At 51.6% G+C, this 12,167-nt stretch overlaps 6 protein-coding genes across 6 annotated transcripts; 2 read left to right on the top strand and 4 right to left on the bottom strand.

Moving 5' to 3' along the window:
- Nucleotides 1–46: 46 nt before the first annotated feature.
- BDQ94DRAFT_142585 (uncharacterized protein) lies at nucleotides 47–1,297 on the top strand. The gene is made up of 3 exons (XM_026766062.1): nucleotides 47–674; nucleotides 746–1,020; nucleotides 1,096–1,297. Exons 1-3 carry the CDS (start codon nucleotides 514–516, stop codon nucleotides 1,197–1,199), a joined length of 540 nt encoding a protein of 179 aa, XP_026626771.1. The 5' UTR covers nucleotides 47–513; the 3' UTR covers nucleotides 1,200–1,297.
- A 183-nt stretch (nucleotides 1,298–1,480) lies between these two features.
- Nucleotides 1,481–4,228, bottom strand: fcpA (protein-serine/threonine phosphatase). The gene is made up of 3 exons (XM_026775339.1): nucleotides 3,833–4,228; nucleotides 3,683–3,769; nucleotides 1,481–3,629 (listed from the first exon to the last, which is right to left on the bottom strand). Exons 1-3 carry the CDS (start codon nucleotides 4,078–4,080, stop codon nucleotides 1,490–1,492), a joined length of 2,475 nt encoding a protein of 824 aa, XP_026626770.1. The 5' UTR covers nucleotides 4,081–4,228; the 3' UTR covers nucleotides 1,481–1,489.
- A 499-nt stretch (nucleotides 4,229–4,727) lies between these two features.
- BDQ94DRAFT_142582 (pepsin-like aspartic protease) lies at nucleotides 4,728–6,587 on the bottom strand. Its single transcript, XM_026766061.1, has 4 exons — nucleotides 6,343–6,587; nucleotides 6,101–6,251; nucleotides 5,390–6,044; nucleotides 4,728–5,331 (listed from the first exon to the last, which is right to left on the bottom strand). The coding sequence occupies exons 1-4, from the start codon at nucleotides 6,442–6,444 to the stop codon at nucleotides 5,043–5,045; spliced, it is 1,197 nt and encodes a 398-aa protein (XP_026626769.1). The 5' UTR covers nucleotides 6,445–6,587; the 3' UTR covers nucleotides 4,728–5,042.
- On the bottom strand, nucleotides 6,335–6,730 carry BDQ94DRAFT_25833 (uncharacterized protein). The gene has a single exon (XM_026775338.1). The coding sequence runs from the start codon at nucleotides 6,691–6,693 to the stop codon at nucleotides 6,466–6,468; it is 228 nt and encodes a 75-aa protein (XP_026626768.1). The 5' UTR covers nucleotides 6,694–6,730; the 3' UTR covers nucleotides 6,335–6,465.
- Nucleotides 6,731–7,143: 413 nt separating this feature from the next.
- rpt3 (proteasome regulatory particle base subunit RPT3) lies at nucleotides 7,144–9,072 on the bottom strand. Its single transcript, XM_026766060.1, has 5 exons — nucleotides 8,741–9,072; nucleotides 8,644–8,685; nucleotides 8,481–8,579; nucleotides 8,142–8,428; nucleotides 7,144–8,076 (listed from the first exon to the last, which is right to left on the bottom strand). The coding sequence occupies exons 1-5, from the start codon at nucleotides 8,896–8,898 to the stop codon at nucleotides 7,202–7,204; spliced, it is 1,461 nt and encodes a 486-aa protein (XP_026626767.1). The 5' UTR covers nucleotides 8,899–9,072; the 3' UTR covers nucleotides 7,144–7,201.
- An 845-nt stretch (nucleotides 9,073–9,917) lies between these two features.
- On the top strand, nucleotides 9,918–12,027 carry BDQ94DRAFT_25773 (uncharacterized protein). Its single transcript, XM_026775337.1, has 6 exons — nucleotides 9,918–10,059; nucleotides 10,118–10,561; nucleotides 10,614–10,921; nucleotides 10,978–11,111; nucleotides 11,167–11,803; nucleotides 11,856–12,027. The coding sequence occupies exons 1-6, from the start codon at nucleotides 10,047–10,049 to the stop codon at nucleotides 11,901–11,903; spliced, it is 1,584 nt and encodes a 527-aa protein (XP_026626766.1). The 5' UTR covers nucleotides 9,918–10,046; the 3' UTR covers nucleotides 11,904–12,027.
- Nucleotides 12,028–12,167: the final 140 nt, after the last annotated feature.

The following is a 12,167-nucleotide window of genomic DNA, read 5'->3' as shown; positions in this document are numbered from 1 at the left end:
AGTTTCGTCCTGCCACCGGAATTTCCAATGCCCATCATGAGTAGTACTCCATAATTGTCTTTCATTCTCTAATTTACTCTTCTTGCATTCTTTCATTAACTTGTCACTTGTCATTCCTTGATTTTCTTTTCTCCCTCGTTTTCTCCATACTTGATACCTACACATCAAAGCACAGTTCTAGACCCGCCAGGCATCATATCATATCCGCCCAACCCACGCCTCGTCTCGCCTCGCCCCAGCTCCCCATTGCGGTCAACCCCGATGCGTTGTCAATACTAGACAACCTAACCTAAACCAAGTTGAATGAGGTTAAGGCGGAGTCATTGTTTCAGCCTGATGATATAATGCGATCTTTATCTCAGCATACCCCGGAAGATTCTTGATACATACCTACCTACCTACTACACCTTAGTATCTTTCACCACTCTATATACATCACCAACCCAATTGCCTACTATATACCAAACACATTTTACTACTACACACCACCACCCCAAGAAAAAGAAAACCACAATGGCAATGCGAATCTACCACCGCCGTCCCCGCCGGTATCACTGGCCGGAACTCCAACTCAACATCTGGATCCTAGTGGTTCTCTCATCCTCCGCAATCTGCCTGGGCATATTTGCCTGGTTCATGACAGTCCAAAACGATCTGGGTTTAGAAGTTCCCTGGTACGCTAACCCCCAATTTCACCCACCCTCAACCCTTCAACCTACTATACTAACCCCAGAGGACGGGACAGGTTATTTCCCTACATGATAACAACCGGCGCGCTGGGCATCTTCTTCGTAATATTCATCCTGATCCTGGCGGCGCAGCGCTTCCTCCTTCCGGGGATCATCATAGTAGGGGGGTTTATTCTCTTCGTGCTGTGGTTGACGGGGCTGGTGGAGACATCGCTCCAGCTGTATGGGGTTGTCGCGAACGTGAATGATAATTGTCGGAATTATATTGATAATGTTAAGCCTGTGGCGGATGGGTGGAAGACGTTGGCGTGGATTGAGGAGGAGACGATTTGTGAGTGTTCATTCTTTTCCTTTCAAGGGGGGAAGTGTTTGGGGTAAGGGTATTTGCTAATGGTGTTTGGTGCAGGCAATTGTTGGAGAACGGCGTTTGCGTTTGAATTGGTGAATACGATTTTTTATGTCTGGATGATTATTATGTCGTGGCAGGTTAATCGGGATCTTTATCGATAACCTTTCCTTCTTTCTTGAAGTGGGAGAGAGGGGAAAGAGGGGGAGGAGTTAGGGTTCAGTTCATGTATTATGAGATATGATTGTATGATTTCAATGGATGATATAGAGCTCTTGCTCGGTCTTATACTACTTGGTTACTAGGCATCAGTGGCATGCAGCTATATTCAGTATTGTATTTTCCTATATATCTCAAACGCCCTCGCTATGCCATCACTTATTGGCAAAACATGGCAAACATGGCAATATCACAACGCCAAATACATCCAACTTAAATATCCCAAACCAACTACCTATCCGTTCTCATTCGCAATTTGTTCCTCCGCCTCCGAATTGTAATCCCCTCCCTCAAATGCAGCCATCATCTCGCGCTCCAGCTCGTCATCCTCATCAGCTGGATCCACCTCTGCTGGATCAGGCGGGCTCGACTCTTCAGCAACCTGCTCCGGCTCCTCTGTCCCCGGCTCAGTCGCAGATGCTGTTGTACTTGCTGTCGACTCTACCGTCCCTGCACTGGCTACCTCCTTCAACCCCGTGCTGCGCTCATATGACCGCTTGATCCGCTGCGATAGCCGCGAGCTTGGCTCATCGCCCTCGCCAGCACTATCCGTCTCCTGGTCATCGTCGCCCTCGCCGCCTTCTCCTTCCTCGCGCTTCCGCTTCTTGCTGGCAGGAGTGCCTGGTTCATCCATGAATGTGGCTTCGCTGTCGCTCTCGCTCTCATCGTCACTACCCAGGAACTCCTTCAGCTCTTCATGAACCTCGGCCTGCTCCTCGTCGTCGTAGCCGAGGGGCGACATTTCGGATATGCCTGCGGATTTGAGAATTTCCTCTGTTGCCTCTTCGTCATCCGCTACAGAGTCGCCCGTCGCCTCGTCCGACGATGAGAGCCACCCGCTCTCCGCTACCTCTTTGGATCCCGGTGATATTGGCTCGCCGCGGTCGTCTGGGTGCACGGGAAGGAGGTACGGTTCCTCCGCTAAGCGCTTCCATTGCGTCAGGCAGTCCAGGAGCCATTGTGTCGTAACAATCTTGACTTTCGGGTACCGGGTCGCTTCGCGCACTTTGGCTGTGCGGTTTCGCCCCGCGACGAGGTGCGTGGTCTTCATGTTGATCTTTGATGCAATGACTGCCCCGAAGCTCTTCGCCCAAAGGGAGATGTCGGCGTTTTGTGTATCCGTGCCGAGGGGAAGCACGCCCGAGAACACGAGGGTCACGCCGCCGAGGATGCGATGCTTCATGTTGGGCATGATGATTTTGACATCCGGTACGAGTTTCAGGTCGACGTCCTTCTCCTTGGACGGGGTCTTTTCGCCGCGCAGGGCGGCGACTCGTCCGCCCAGTGCCCGTGAACGTCGTCTGTCGTATTCGTCGAAAAAGTCTCGGTGTACTTGCTCCAAACGCACCTCGAGGTCGAACAGCTCCCGATCGTTGTCCTCCAATAGGTGATGTCGGTGCTTGCTCATATCTTGTGAGTCGTCTATGCTGCTGGAAGTATCGCTGCTCTCTGCTGCATCGTCCTCCGCGTCTAGCTCCTTTTGCTTCTGCAGTAATGGTCGGTCCTCCACTTGATGCATGATTGTCTCCTCTTGTGCATCACTCTGTTCTTGTAGTAGCCTGGGATTATCGCCGCCACCCATGGTTACCAGCTGCTCCAATGTCGATACCTCTGTCTGATCGTCTCTCTTTGCCGTCGCCCCGTTGACATGATGTTCCGCCAAACCCCCCTTGGCGGCCTTCGCTGCCGGCTTCTCACCCCCTTTGCTGGGAGGTCCCAGCTCCTGCTTCTTCGGGAGGAAACTAGAGTTGATGTCCCCGATGCCGACGAAGAAGTCGTACGGCGACACCTTGATGAGATTGGGGTTCCAGCGCCAGACGTCCCCGCGGTCATCGATAATGACGACCATCTTGGTGTCCACCGGGAATAGCCGGTGCAGGTTCTTGGCCACCAAGCTGCCACTCTCATCTCGGCTGAGAATACGGTCACCAAAAAGTTTGCGGTCTGGATCTATGATACTAGCGATATGTTGCGCATAGGACCTCGTGCCCATGGTGTAAATATGCAGCTCATACATCTCCGACACATTCTGCAGAAACGACTCTAGCCCTGGTCGTAGCTTCACATAGTACCAGCACCCGCGCATTCCCGGCCCATCGTCTACCAGCTGAAACGCACGCACATCGCTCAGAGCCTGATAATTCGGGTTCTCCTTATCCTGCATCCACTCTCCGACAGTCGGGTCGACGGTAGCATGAATAATGGTCTGGTCCAGATCGACGACAAGCGACAGTTTCCGATTCGCCAGTAAGCGGCGCTTCGCATCCTCTTCAACCCGCGTAGCTTCTTGTTCACTAACAGTCAACGTAGTATTATCGTGGGCCATTTGAATCGGCGCCCGATGCACATCAGTCACCTCGGTATTGTACGAAAAACTGCACCACAATCGTAAGTCAGGCCCAACACAAAAACACCCGGGACCACTTACTCAGTCATATCCTTGCCACAAATGGCACAGAGCCCACCAAACTGAACCTCATGAGCACATGGCTCATCGATTTCCAAAACATCGACCCTAACTTAATGTTAGCATCCCAACACCGATCCAAACACATCACAGCAGGGCGTCGGAACATACGGCTCATCAATAACATCCCCCTTTGAAATCTTCCACTGCACCACCTCTCCATCAACCGTCGACTCAAACTTCGTCGGAAACTTGCGCTTCACATCCACCTTATTTCCCAGCCCATCCCCCTCCGTCACAGTCGTCTGGTACACATACCAGAACAGCGCCTCATCCCGTTCCACCTTATCACCGGGCTGTTTCAGCAGCGACGTGACGGTGATCGGGTAATGGAGGCTAGGCGGTAACCGGAGAAGCATGCCTGGATAACTCTTTCACACGGCTCGGCTCAGCAAGCTCTCCTAGTATATGTAGGTATCCAACCCCCCTCCTGCCTCCCTAGCACCGAGAGCGAGGCAGTGTCGGACGAGGGGCCGCGGACGGGTTTGTTTTCGATAGCGAAAGGAAAAGAAAGGAAGAAAAGAAATGATCGAGCTTGAAGCTATGAAGCCATTCCCGAAACTTCTGCCGTCGGGAGGAACAACAGCAAGCTAGCTTGATCGCAGCGGCGCACGAGAATCTCGATACGAAGTAAGTGTGTTTGAATGGAACGAGGTCAGGTGGACAAGTGATGGAGTTGTCGCGGGATGGTTCGCCACGCCAGGACGCGACGAAGACAATAAGGCGGGCGCGGGTTTGCGCTGTGGAGATGTGTTGGGTTAAAGGTTGAGAGCGGGTCAATCTGGGCTCGTGTTATCGAGCGCAGACTAAGTGACAGGGAAGCGATCGGATATGAAGATCGAAGAGCGGTTGAATAGAAGGGCAGGCGTGGGAGGATGATGAAACAAAGACCGAGCAGAGAGAAAGCCTGGATGGAGGAGGTGGTGAGAGCGTGATGAAGAAGGCTTGGCTGCCAAGAGCGCTGCTTGGGTTTGGCGCCTGGCCTGTGCGGGGCGAGACTCGCCGGCCCAGACTCGGCTGGTACCGCGGTTGCTGGTTATTGTGACTGCATCACACGGTTTACGCCATTTGCATTCATGTTTAAGGTGTTACTATCATATTTCATACAGTCAAGATTCTCAGTGCCCAAATAAAGGTCAAATAATATCACCGGCTTTCCATTGAAGATCCCTAGAATCTATCCGGCAACCGCTGCAAACATGAGGAAAACCATTCACAACATCACGTGTGTTCGTCTGCCAAAATCATAGATCAAGCTACAAGAAGCAATAATGACAGCAACAGCTGCATCATAGATACCACATCAACCCGCAGAACTAATTTACTTAGCCTTGGCCAGACCAACAGCGCTGTTGCCCAGGTCATACACGCTGTACCACTTGCGCAGGAACGCATCGCCCAAAATGGCCAAAGGACCAACCGGCTCAGGGAAGTCCATGCCCATGAAGGCACTGACGCAAGAGCCCTGCACCTCCAAGGTGTAGTCATACGAGGAGATGGTGAAGTTGTGGCCGGCAAGGGTGAAAGTAACATCGGGCAGGGACGAGCGCTTGTCGCAGTCAACGGTGTACTGGCCGGTCCAGCCCTTCTTAGCACCGATCTGAGCATTGCTAGGAGGTTGTTAGCAGCATTTCTTTTCAACCCAGGAATCCGAGGAATTCGACTTACATCATCTCAGCCAGGTCAGCAGGCAGAGCAATCAGGGAGGTACCAGTGTCCAGAATGACACCGGTGTTCTCCATCTCAGCAACATCATCGCCAAGAGCAATGGCGTCAAGCTCAACCTCCCAGTAAGCCTTGCGACGGAGGGGGATCTTGATCAGCTCGCCGGTGTAGTGGTCCTTGTCGACACCACCGAAGGTCGCCACGGACTCGTCACCCTCCTTGTTGGTGTCTCCAAGGTAGAAGGCAAAGACCGGCTCGTCGAGGAGCCCCTGGTCAAGCATGTTGTAGAAGGGAGGAACAATCTTGTTCACGGAGATGGTGTCATAACCCAAGCCGAGAATGCCATCGAACCGGCCGAAGGCAAAGGCAAGGCCAGGCTCATTGGTCGCCTCAGCGAAGTCCTGTCCCTTGACCTTCAGGTCGCCAATCTTCAGGGTGTCCTGAGAAATGAATCCGCTAAGGCTGCCAGAGCCGTACTTGATGGCGAATTCACTGCCATTCTTGTGATACGTACTGGAGGCAGACGAATCATACTTGTTGTGGAGGTAGCAGGCGATAGAGCTGCATTCGCTCGAAGGAACCCAAAGGTTCGAGCTGCCAGTGTCCAGGACAACCTTGAACTTCTGGGGGGGAGTACCCAGCTCGATCTCAGAGAAGTCTATGGCAGGAAGGGTCAGCAGTAGTTGCAGCCATAAGAAGACGGTATCTCCATACACTGTGCGTTCAGGAAGTTGTCCACCAGAACATCATGACGGCTCATGTCATTGATAGGGTTCTCCTCGACCAGCTCTTTGTGGATGGACGGGCGGATACCCATGTACTTCTGGCCCAGAGCGCGGACATGGGCGTCGATGTTATGCGTGTACTATAGACCACGAAATCAGCTTTGAATGGTTCTGGAGCTTCTTTGAAGCTAACTAGCTAGAAAAACAAAAACAGTGAAAGACCGCACTCACAAGCTGCTCTTCCAGAGGCACCTTGTTAAGCTTGAGCTTGTGAACCTCGGCGGAGGCACAGCCCAACAGCACGGATGCTGTGAGCAAGGAGGCTGACTTCATGATGGGCGACGGCGGAAACGGCTACCCAGCGGGATATGATGGACTGGGCCAAACGACTGAAGGATGCACGTATGAATAGAAAATGATGATAGAGACAAAGAACGATGAAGAAGAGATGGAGGATAGCAAGGGAAAAGAGGAGGTCTGGGGGTAGGGAAGAGTGATGCGGGTGACTTGGAGCCGGGCGGCGCTGGTTGCGGAGCGACCTGCCAGGTCGCAGCCAATGGTTGGCCAGCCCGGCTGCGTCATTTGGCAAGGGGATCGTCACGGGTTATCGCTCCAGGTGATTGTAGCTGCCATGTCTTCCAGGTACATCTTCTCTAGGCTCTTAACGATCAGGTACAATAAGCCTGATCTAGCTATCCCATCTTTCCGTCATAATATCTACCTTTGAGTCTCATTCAGAGCTGTCTGGAAGGTCTCCTTGCTACCTGAGGCCTTATCGTGATGGTCGGATCACGCGAATCCGAGCGCGGGTGATGATGTAAGACCGCCTTAGGTTCCCGGTGCCTGCCTACTTCAAACTAGCGCAACCGCCTTACCAAACTAGCCAACAGCTGCGGACAGGTCCTATCTACCTATCGCTGACCTGTCTACCAAGTAGGCAGCAGACAGCCAGACACGTACTCCTGTAGATCATGGGAAGCTCGGTAGCCGTCCAACTGGAGCTTACATATGCTAAATCACCGCCCCAGCCAAGTGGCGGTATTAGCGTGGGTTACAGTTCTACGAAGGTACTTGGTCCCAACCGATAAGACTACCCCAGCGGAATACCCAATGCGTCAGTCGTTGTCCTAATATGAAATAGCCTAGATGTTGATAATACAGCTAACGGTCCCCCTGTTCGCCTTGCGTAATCCGATATCCAGCCTGATGCACGTCCCATACTTGATTTACCGGTAGAATTCAAGTCTATATGCTTGGTTAGCCATGTCCCGATCGCGGGTAGATTAGAAAATGTCCCGTACCTATCCGCTTCCTGTCCGGTCTTCACCTGGGCGGCGTAAGCATCCTCGAGATCAGACTGGATGATGTTGTAACGGTTCTTCCGGACAGCACGGAGACCCGCCTCTTGCATGATAGCGGCAATGACCGCACCCGAGAGGGGCTCATTGCGCACAATCAGCGAGTCCAGGTCAACTTCCGGCGAAAGCGACATCTTGGATGCTATCGTAGAGAAAATCAACCGGCGCTCACGCCGGTCGCGCAAAGACGGGAACTCGATCTTCCGGTCCAGACGACCCGGACGTAGCAAGGCCGGATCCAGAGTATCGGCTCTGTTGGTGGCCATGATAACCTTGACATTGCTCGACTGCTCGAATCCATCCATTTGGTTGAGAAGCTCCAGTAGAATACGCTGCACCTCACGGTCTGCACCGGTCTGGGCGTCGAAACGCTTCGTGGCGATGGCATCAATCTCATCGATGAAAATGATGGCCGGTGAGTTCTCCCGCGCCATTCTGAAAACATCACGAACCATGCGAGGTCCTTCACCCAGGTATTTCTGAACGAATTCCGAGCCGTTTACACGGATAAAGCTGGCGGTTGTGCTGTTTGCCACCGCCTTGACCAGCATGGTCTTACCCGTACCGGGAGGGCCGTAAAGGAGAACACCGCGAGGAGGGTCGATACCTATCGCCAGCATCAATACTCTGTTCTTACCAGTGAGAACAGCAATGAGAGGAGACTAAGCTCACCGATCTGCTTGTAAAGGTCAAATTGCGTCAAGGGCAGCTCGACTGCTTCCCTGATCTCCTGCTTCTGCATGTCAAGACCACCAACATCCGCATAGGTCACATCAGGCTTCTCATTCTCGCCCAGCATAGCGATGGAGGAGTCAGCCTCCGGAGGTAGGATATCGACAAGGGCGTTGGAGTGACGGTGGAGTGCGACCGAGGACGAAGGCTTGAGCTTCTCGCGGTCGAGCGTGGACAGGATACGGACGACATAATTCGAACCGGTCGACGACTGCACAATACCGGTACTGCAATAATTAGTTATTGGTTCCATTTCGAAAGCTCTGCGCGGCACCATACTTCTGATCGATCGCCTCCATGAACTGGCCGATAACCAAAGGCACACTCTGTATCCGCTTAATCTCTTCCTGCGCACGAACGAGTTCTCTCTTCAAGCTCCTGTACGGGTAGCAGATGTTAGCTCGGGCATGAAAAGCTCGGAGGAAGATGGTATATAGCTTGCCTTTGCTCATCCTTGATGTACTCCTCCTGAAGCTGAATGTACCTGTTATTGAAGAGTCAGCATGTGCCGCGGCAACATCATCACCGTTAGAACTTACTCTAGGTGTCTCTGCAATCTCTTCAGTGTGGCGTATTCATCGCTCCCATCATTTCCTGTGCCCTCGAGCGAGTCTATGTTGGGGATCGTGTCCAATGGAGCTGCCTTGGTGAGAGGCGTGACGTTGTTCGCCGGGGTCTCGACGGCGACGTCTCCCATGGCGGAAATCTGGTAGTAACCGGAGCGGGTGTGAAAAGAGCAAGCGCAGCTAACTGTAAGTTAAAAAAAGAATATGCCCCAGAGAATAATGGATCGATCAGTGGTGGGCAAGTTGGGAAGGATTTGGCTCGTTGGATCTATTGCGTCGATGCCAGACAGCCCGGCTCAGGAAGCTCACGGGCAGAGGTCATGTGACCTGGTAGCTCGGCGGCCCGGCTGATACAGTGGCGCAGGACAAAGCCTTTCGCTCAGTCATGATCGATAGCTAACAAATTGGCACGAACAACTCATTTATCTTCATCGATGGCTAATAAGTGTATTTGGTATATTTGCAGGCTTTGATTTTTTTTCAAAATATAATTACACAATTTGTAAATGTACTGTTGTGGCCTGATAAGCGTCTGCCAAATATTGTTAGCTGCCGATCTATATACTTCAATGGTTCCCCTCAGAAATAGAAGCCCTCCCAACTAGTAACAAAAAGCATCCAGCTGCTATTGCGAGACATAGGCCGATATGTCTGGGCTTGTACTCTAATCACTCCTACATCGAATTCATCAACTACTAAACTATGAGGCTGGCGACGTTTGCTATTATTCTGTACCAGGTAGGACTCAATAACGCCGATTTGGCGGACGACCAAATCGAAGTTGGCTACGGACATACAGATGACTTGCAAAGCGTAACAAACATAAGGCAGTGTGCCTGTGCCCTGTTTGATGAGATAGAGGGTAGATTACATCGAGTTAAACCAAGGCATTTGCGGAGGACAAAGAACTCCCCATTCATCAAATCGCGTATAGTACTCCGTAGTAGACCCGAAGATTCCAGACTCAGTTGGGGGGAATGGTGCATGGTCCACCGTCCACACAGTCACATGACTTATTAATTACCTAATACCAATTATGAAGCCTAATCGGGTAAAATCACCAGCAGGCTGGATATGGAGGCTTATTCTCTGGGTTCAGATAGTAACAAGACACGTTGTGAGCTCTGTTCAGCCAATAGCATCAGCGGCCACAGGGGTTTCGCCGCGAGGGCTTTGGAGATAAGGTGCAGTCCCTGCATGTGATGCCATCGCCTCTATAGGAATTCTACGTCGTCAATATCCCTCCCATGCGAAAGTGAGCCCACAGGTTGACGGCGGAATGCCACGAGCTGGTAGGACTGTAATGAGCCATAATATATATGGCAGCTTGATACTTATACACTTGTACAGGTGCCGCTTGCCTGACCTGCCGGCAAAAATGCCGCAAGTGTGATCGTGGCCGTCCGAGTTGTCAACGATGTGTCTCCAAAGGTTTAGTATGTGGAGGATATCCAGAACGGTTCAGGTTCTGCGGAATTGCCAGTCGAGGTAAATGGAAGGGTGCTAGGATACCAACCAGCAGTAGAAGCTCTACCGGTGGTCGATCAGAAATAAGCAATGCTATCTCGGATACCCAGGTGCCACCGGCCCAGGAAGTCACCGAGACTACTCACCTAGACTCGGAGGGTGACCAAGCTTCTGCAGCCATACTCAACGGTAGCTCAAAGACGACACCCAAGGGACTTTCTGTTTCTGAAAAGCCATCCGAAGCTTACAGTCGGCCACTGCTAGAGCTTCCAGACGATGTAACCACACTTCTTGATTCGCCCAACACAGCCAGACTGTTAAGCCACTGTAGGCTTTACCCCTCAGACCATTGTTAGAAAACACTAACAATACGCCGCAGACGATGAGATTATTTGCCCTCATCAGATAGCCGAGGTTGGGGATGACGCAGAGAACCCTTACCGAGCGTATATCCTCCCGCTGGCGCGCAAGAAGATCGGGCTATTGTATGCTGTTCTTGGGCTTTCTGCTTCGCACCTCGGGCGGATAACTGGTGATGAATTCTTACACGAAGCCACGGCGGTTGAATACCGTATGAAAGCTATACGTGCCCTGAGCGAAGAAATTCGGAAGAGCCAAAGGACCTCTTTACTTGAAGACGAACAGGACACCGTCTTAGCGATAATTCAAGTCCTGTTGCTTCATGATGTAGGCTTTGGATGCCCCCATTCGTGGCCTGAGCATCTAAGCTAACATGAAGATAGATTTCTGAATCAGGGGTATCGAGCCATGGCATTCATATTACAGGTGCTATGTCCGTCTGCAAACAACTTTTGATTGCTGAGGGGCTGCATGGCCGACGCCAGCGGGCCATGTTCTTCCTCGGTAACCTGGCTTGGTATGTTGAAACAGGCCTGCTGTTTTCGATACAAGGCTCACTAGTGAACAACCAGGCTTGACATAATTCGAGCGTCCGCTGGCCCCGAGAGAATGTGCTTTTCTCAAGATATTCGCGAGTTAGTCGCTTGCGCCAGCGATAGAAAGTTCGAATTGGTGAATGGGTGCCCGAGAGAAGTCTTTCTGGCTATCGGCGCAGCACTGGAAAAGGCAAAGGAACATACACTGGGCTGGCTTACTTGGGATGAATATCAAATCGCCCTGCTCCTAGCAAAGCACAAGCTCTATGCATGGGACCCAAAGGGAAGAGAGTACCCTAGCCATGAACCTCGCTGGCTATCCATAGCGGAGGCTTTCCAGTTTGCATGTATCTTGCGTATTCTTCGGCTGCTAGACCCGTTGAAGCCAGCTAGCAGCTCTGATATACAGGACTGCGTTCGAAGGATTCTTGACGCGACGGCGATGATTACTCCAGATTGCTCGTTACTGGAAATCCTTGTATTCCCACTCTTTATGGCAGGTTCCGATTGTCTCTCGCGCCATTCGCAGTATTATGTTCTTACGAGATTGCGCGACGTTGAGCGTAGATCGGAATTCCGCAATCCGGTCCCTGTTGATTTACTAAGAAAGGTTTGGGATGCTCGTGCGGCCCAGGCCGAAGATGATCATACAAATATCTCATGGACAGCATTTGTAAGTGATAGTTTTCAAATCTCGGGTTTTCCAGGCTTACCATTCGATCTAGACACACTTTCCCGGACTGGCACGGCAGCATGACTACCTAATCATCTAAAGATATACGCACATCGATTACTATCGATAATCATGCTTCGTATTTGCAGGGTCTGAAAATCGCCGGTGGATTGTCTATTGTCTACCTAGAAGGTGATCGCGAATGATGACATATTGTAAATGCTGCCAGATCATTAATTTTCAGAGTCCTTGCGCTGATCAGGATCCATGTTCGTTTCGATCCGACGAATTACGCGGGCTGGATTTCCGGCAACAAAATGAAAAGGAGGAACGCTCTGGGAATTAGATTAACCGATGAGTCCAT

Source organism: Aspergillus welwitschiae (assembly GCF_003344945.1).
Source record: "Aspergillus welwitschiae strain CBS 139.54b unplaced genomic scaffold BDQ94scaffold_14, whole genome shotgun sequence".
Taxonomy (NCBI): domain Eukaryota; kingdom Fungi; phylum Ascomycota; class Eurotiomycetes; order Eurotiales; family Aspergillaceae; genus Aspergillus; species Aspergillus welwitschiae.
Note: the sequence above shows the minus strand (reverse complement) of the source record. Positions and strands in the feature narration are given on the sequence as shown.

Excerpts from the sequence above, each read along its gene's own strand:
- BDQ94DRAFT_25833 (XM_026775338.1), bottom strand. The coding sequence starts at position 6,693 with ATGACGCAGCCGGGCTGGCCAACCATTGGCTGCGACCTGGCAGGTCGC.
- BDQ94DRAFT_142585 (XM_026766062.1), top strand. The coding sequence starts at position 514 with ATGGCAATGCGAATCTACCACCGCCGTCCCCGCCGGTATCACTGGCCG. Across the intron at positions 675-745 it reads CTGGGTTTAGAAGTTCCCTG|GTTATTTCCCTACATGATAA; the intron begins GTACGCTAACCC and ends AGGACGGGACAG. Across the intron at positions 1,021-1,095 it reads GATTGAGGAGGAGACGATTT|GCAATTGTTGGAGAACGGCG; the intron begins GTGAGTGTTCAT and ends TGTTTGGTGCAG.
- rpt3 (XM_026766060.1), bottom strand. The coding sequence starts at position 8,898 with ATGGGAGACGTCGCCGTCGAGACCCCGGCGAACAACGTCACGCCTCTC. Across the intron at positions 8,580-8,643 it reads TACATCAAGGATGAGCAAAG|GAGCTTGAAGAGAGAACTCG; the intron begins GCAAGCTATATA and ends CTACCCGTACAG. Across the intron at positions 8,429-8,480 it reads ATGGAGGCGATCGATCAGAA|TACCGGTATTGTGCAGTCGT; the intron begins GTATGGTGCCGC and ends TAATTATTGCAG.
- BDQ94DRAFT_142582 (XM_026766061.1), bottom strand. The coding sequence starts at position 6,444 with ATGAAGTCAGCCTCCTTGCTCACAGCATCCGTGCTGTTGGGCTGTGCC. Across the intron at positions 6,252-6,342 it reads TGCCTCTGGAAGAGCAGCTT|TACACGCATAACATCGACGC; the intron begins GTGAGTGCGGTC and ends CGTGGTCTATAG. Across the intron at positions 6,045-6,100 it reads CAACTTCCTGAACGCACAGT|ACTTCTCTGAGATCGAGCTG; the intron begins GTATGGAGATAC and ends TTCCTGCCATAG.
- BDQ94DRAFT_25773 (XM_026775337.1), top strand. Across the intron at positions 10,922-10,977 it reads AAGTCCTGTTGCTTCATGAT|ATTTCTGAATCAGGGGTATC; the intron begins GTAGGCTTTGGA and ends ACATGAAGATAG. Across the intron at positions 11,804-11,855 it reads ATATCTCATGGACAGCATTT|ACACACTTTCCCGGACTGGC; the intron begins GTAAGTGATAGT and ends CATTCGATCTAG.
- fcpA (XM_026775339.1), bottom strand. The coding sequence starts at position 4,080 with ATGCTTCTCCGGTTACCGCCTAGCCTCCATTACCCGATCACCGTCACG. Across the intron at positions 3,770-3,832 it reads GGGGATGTTATTGATGAGCC|GGTCGATGTTTTGGAAATCG; the intron begins GTATGTTCCGAC and ends ACATTAAGTTAG. Across the intron at positions 3,630-3,682 it reads TGTGGCAAGGATATGACTGA|TTTTTCGTACAATACCGAGG; the intron begins GTAAGTGGTCCC and ends ATTGTGGTGCAG.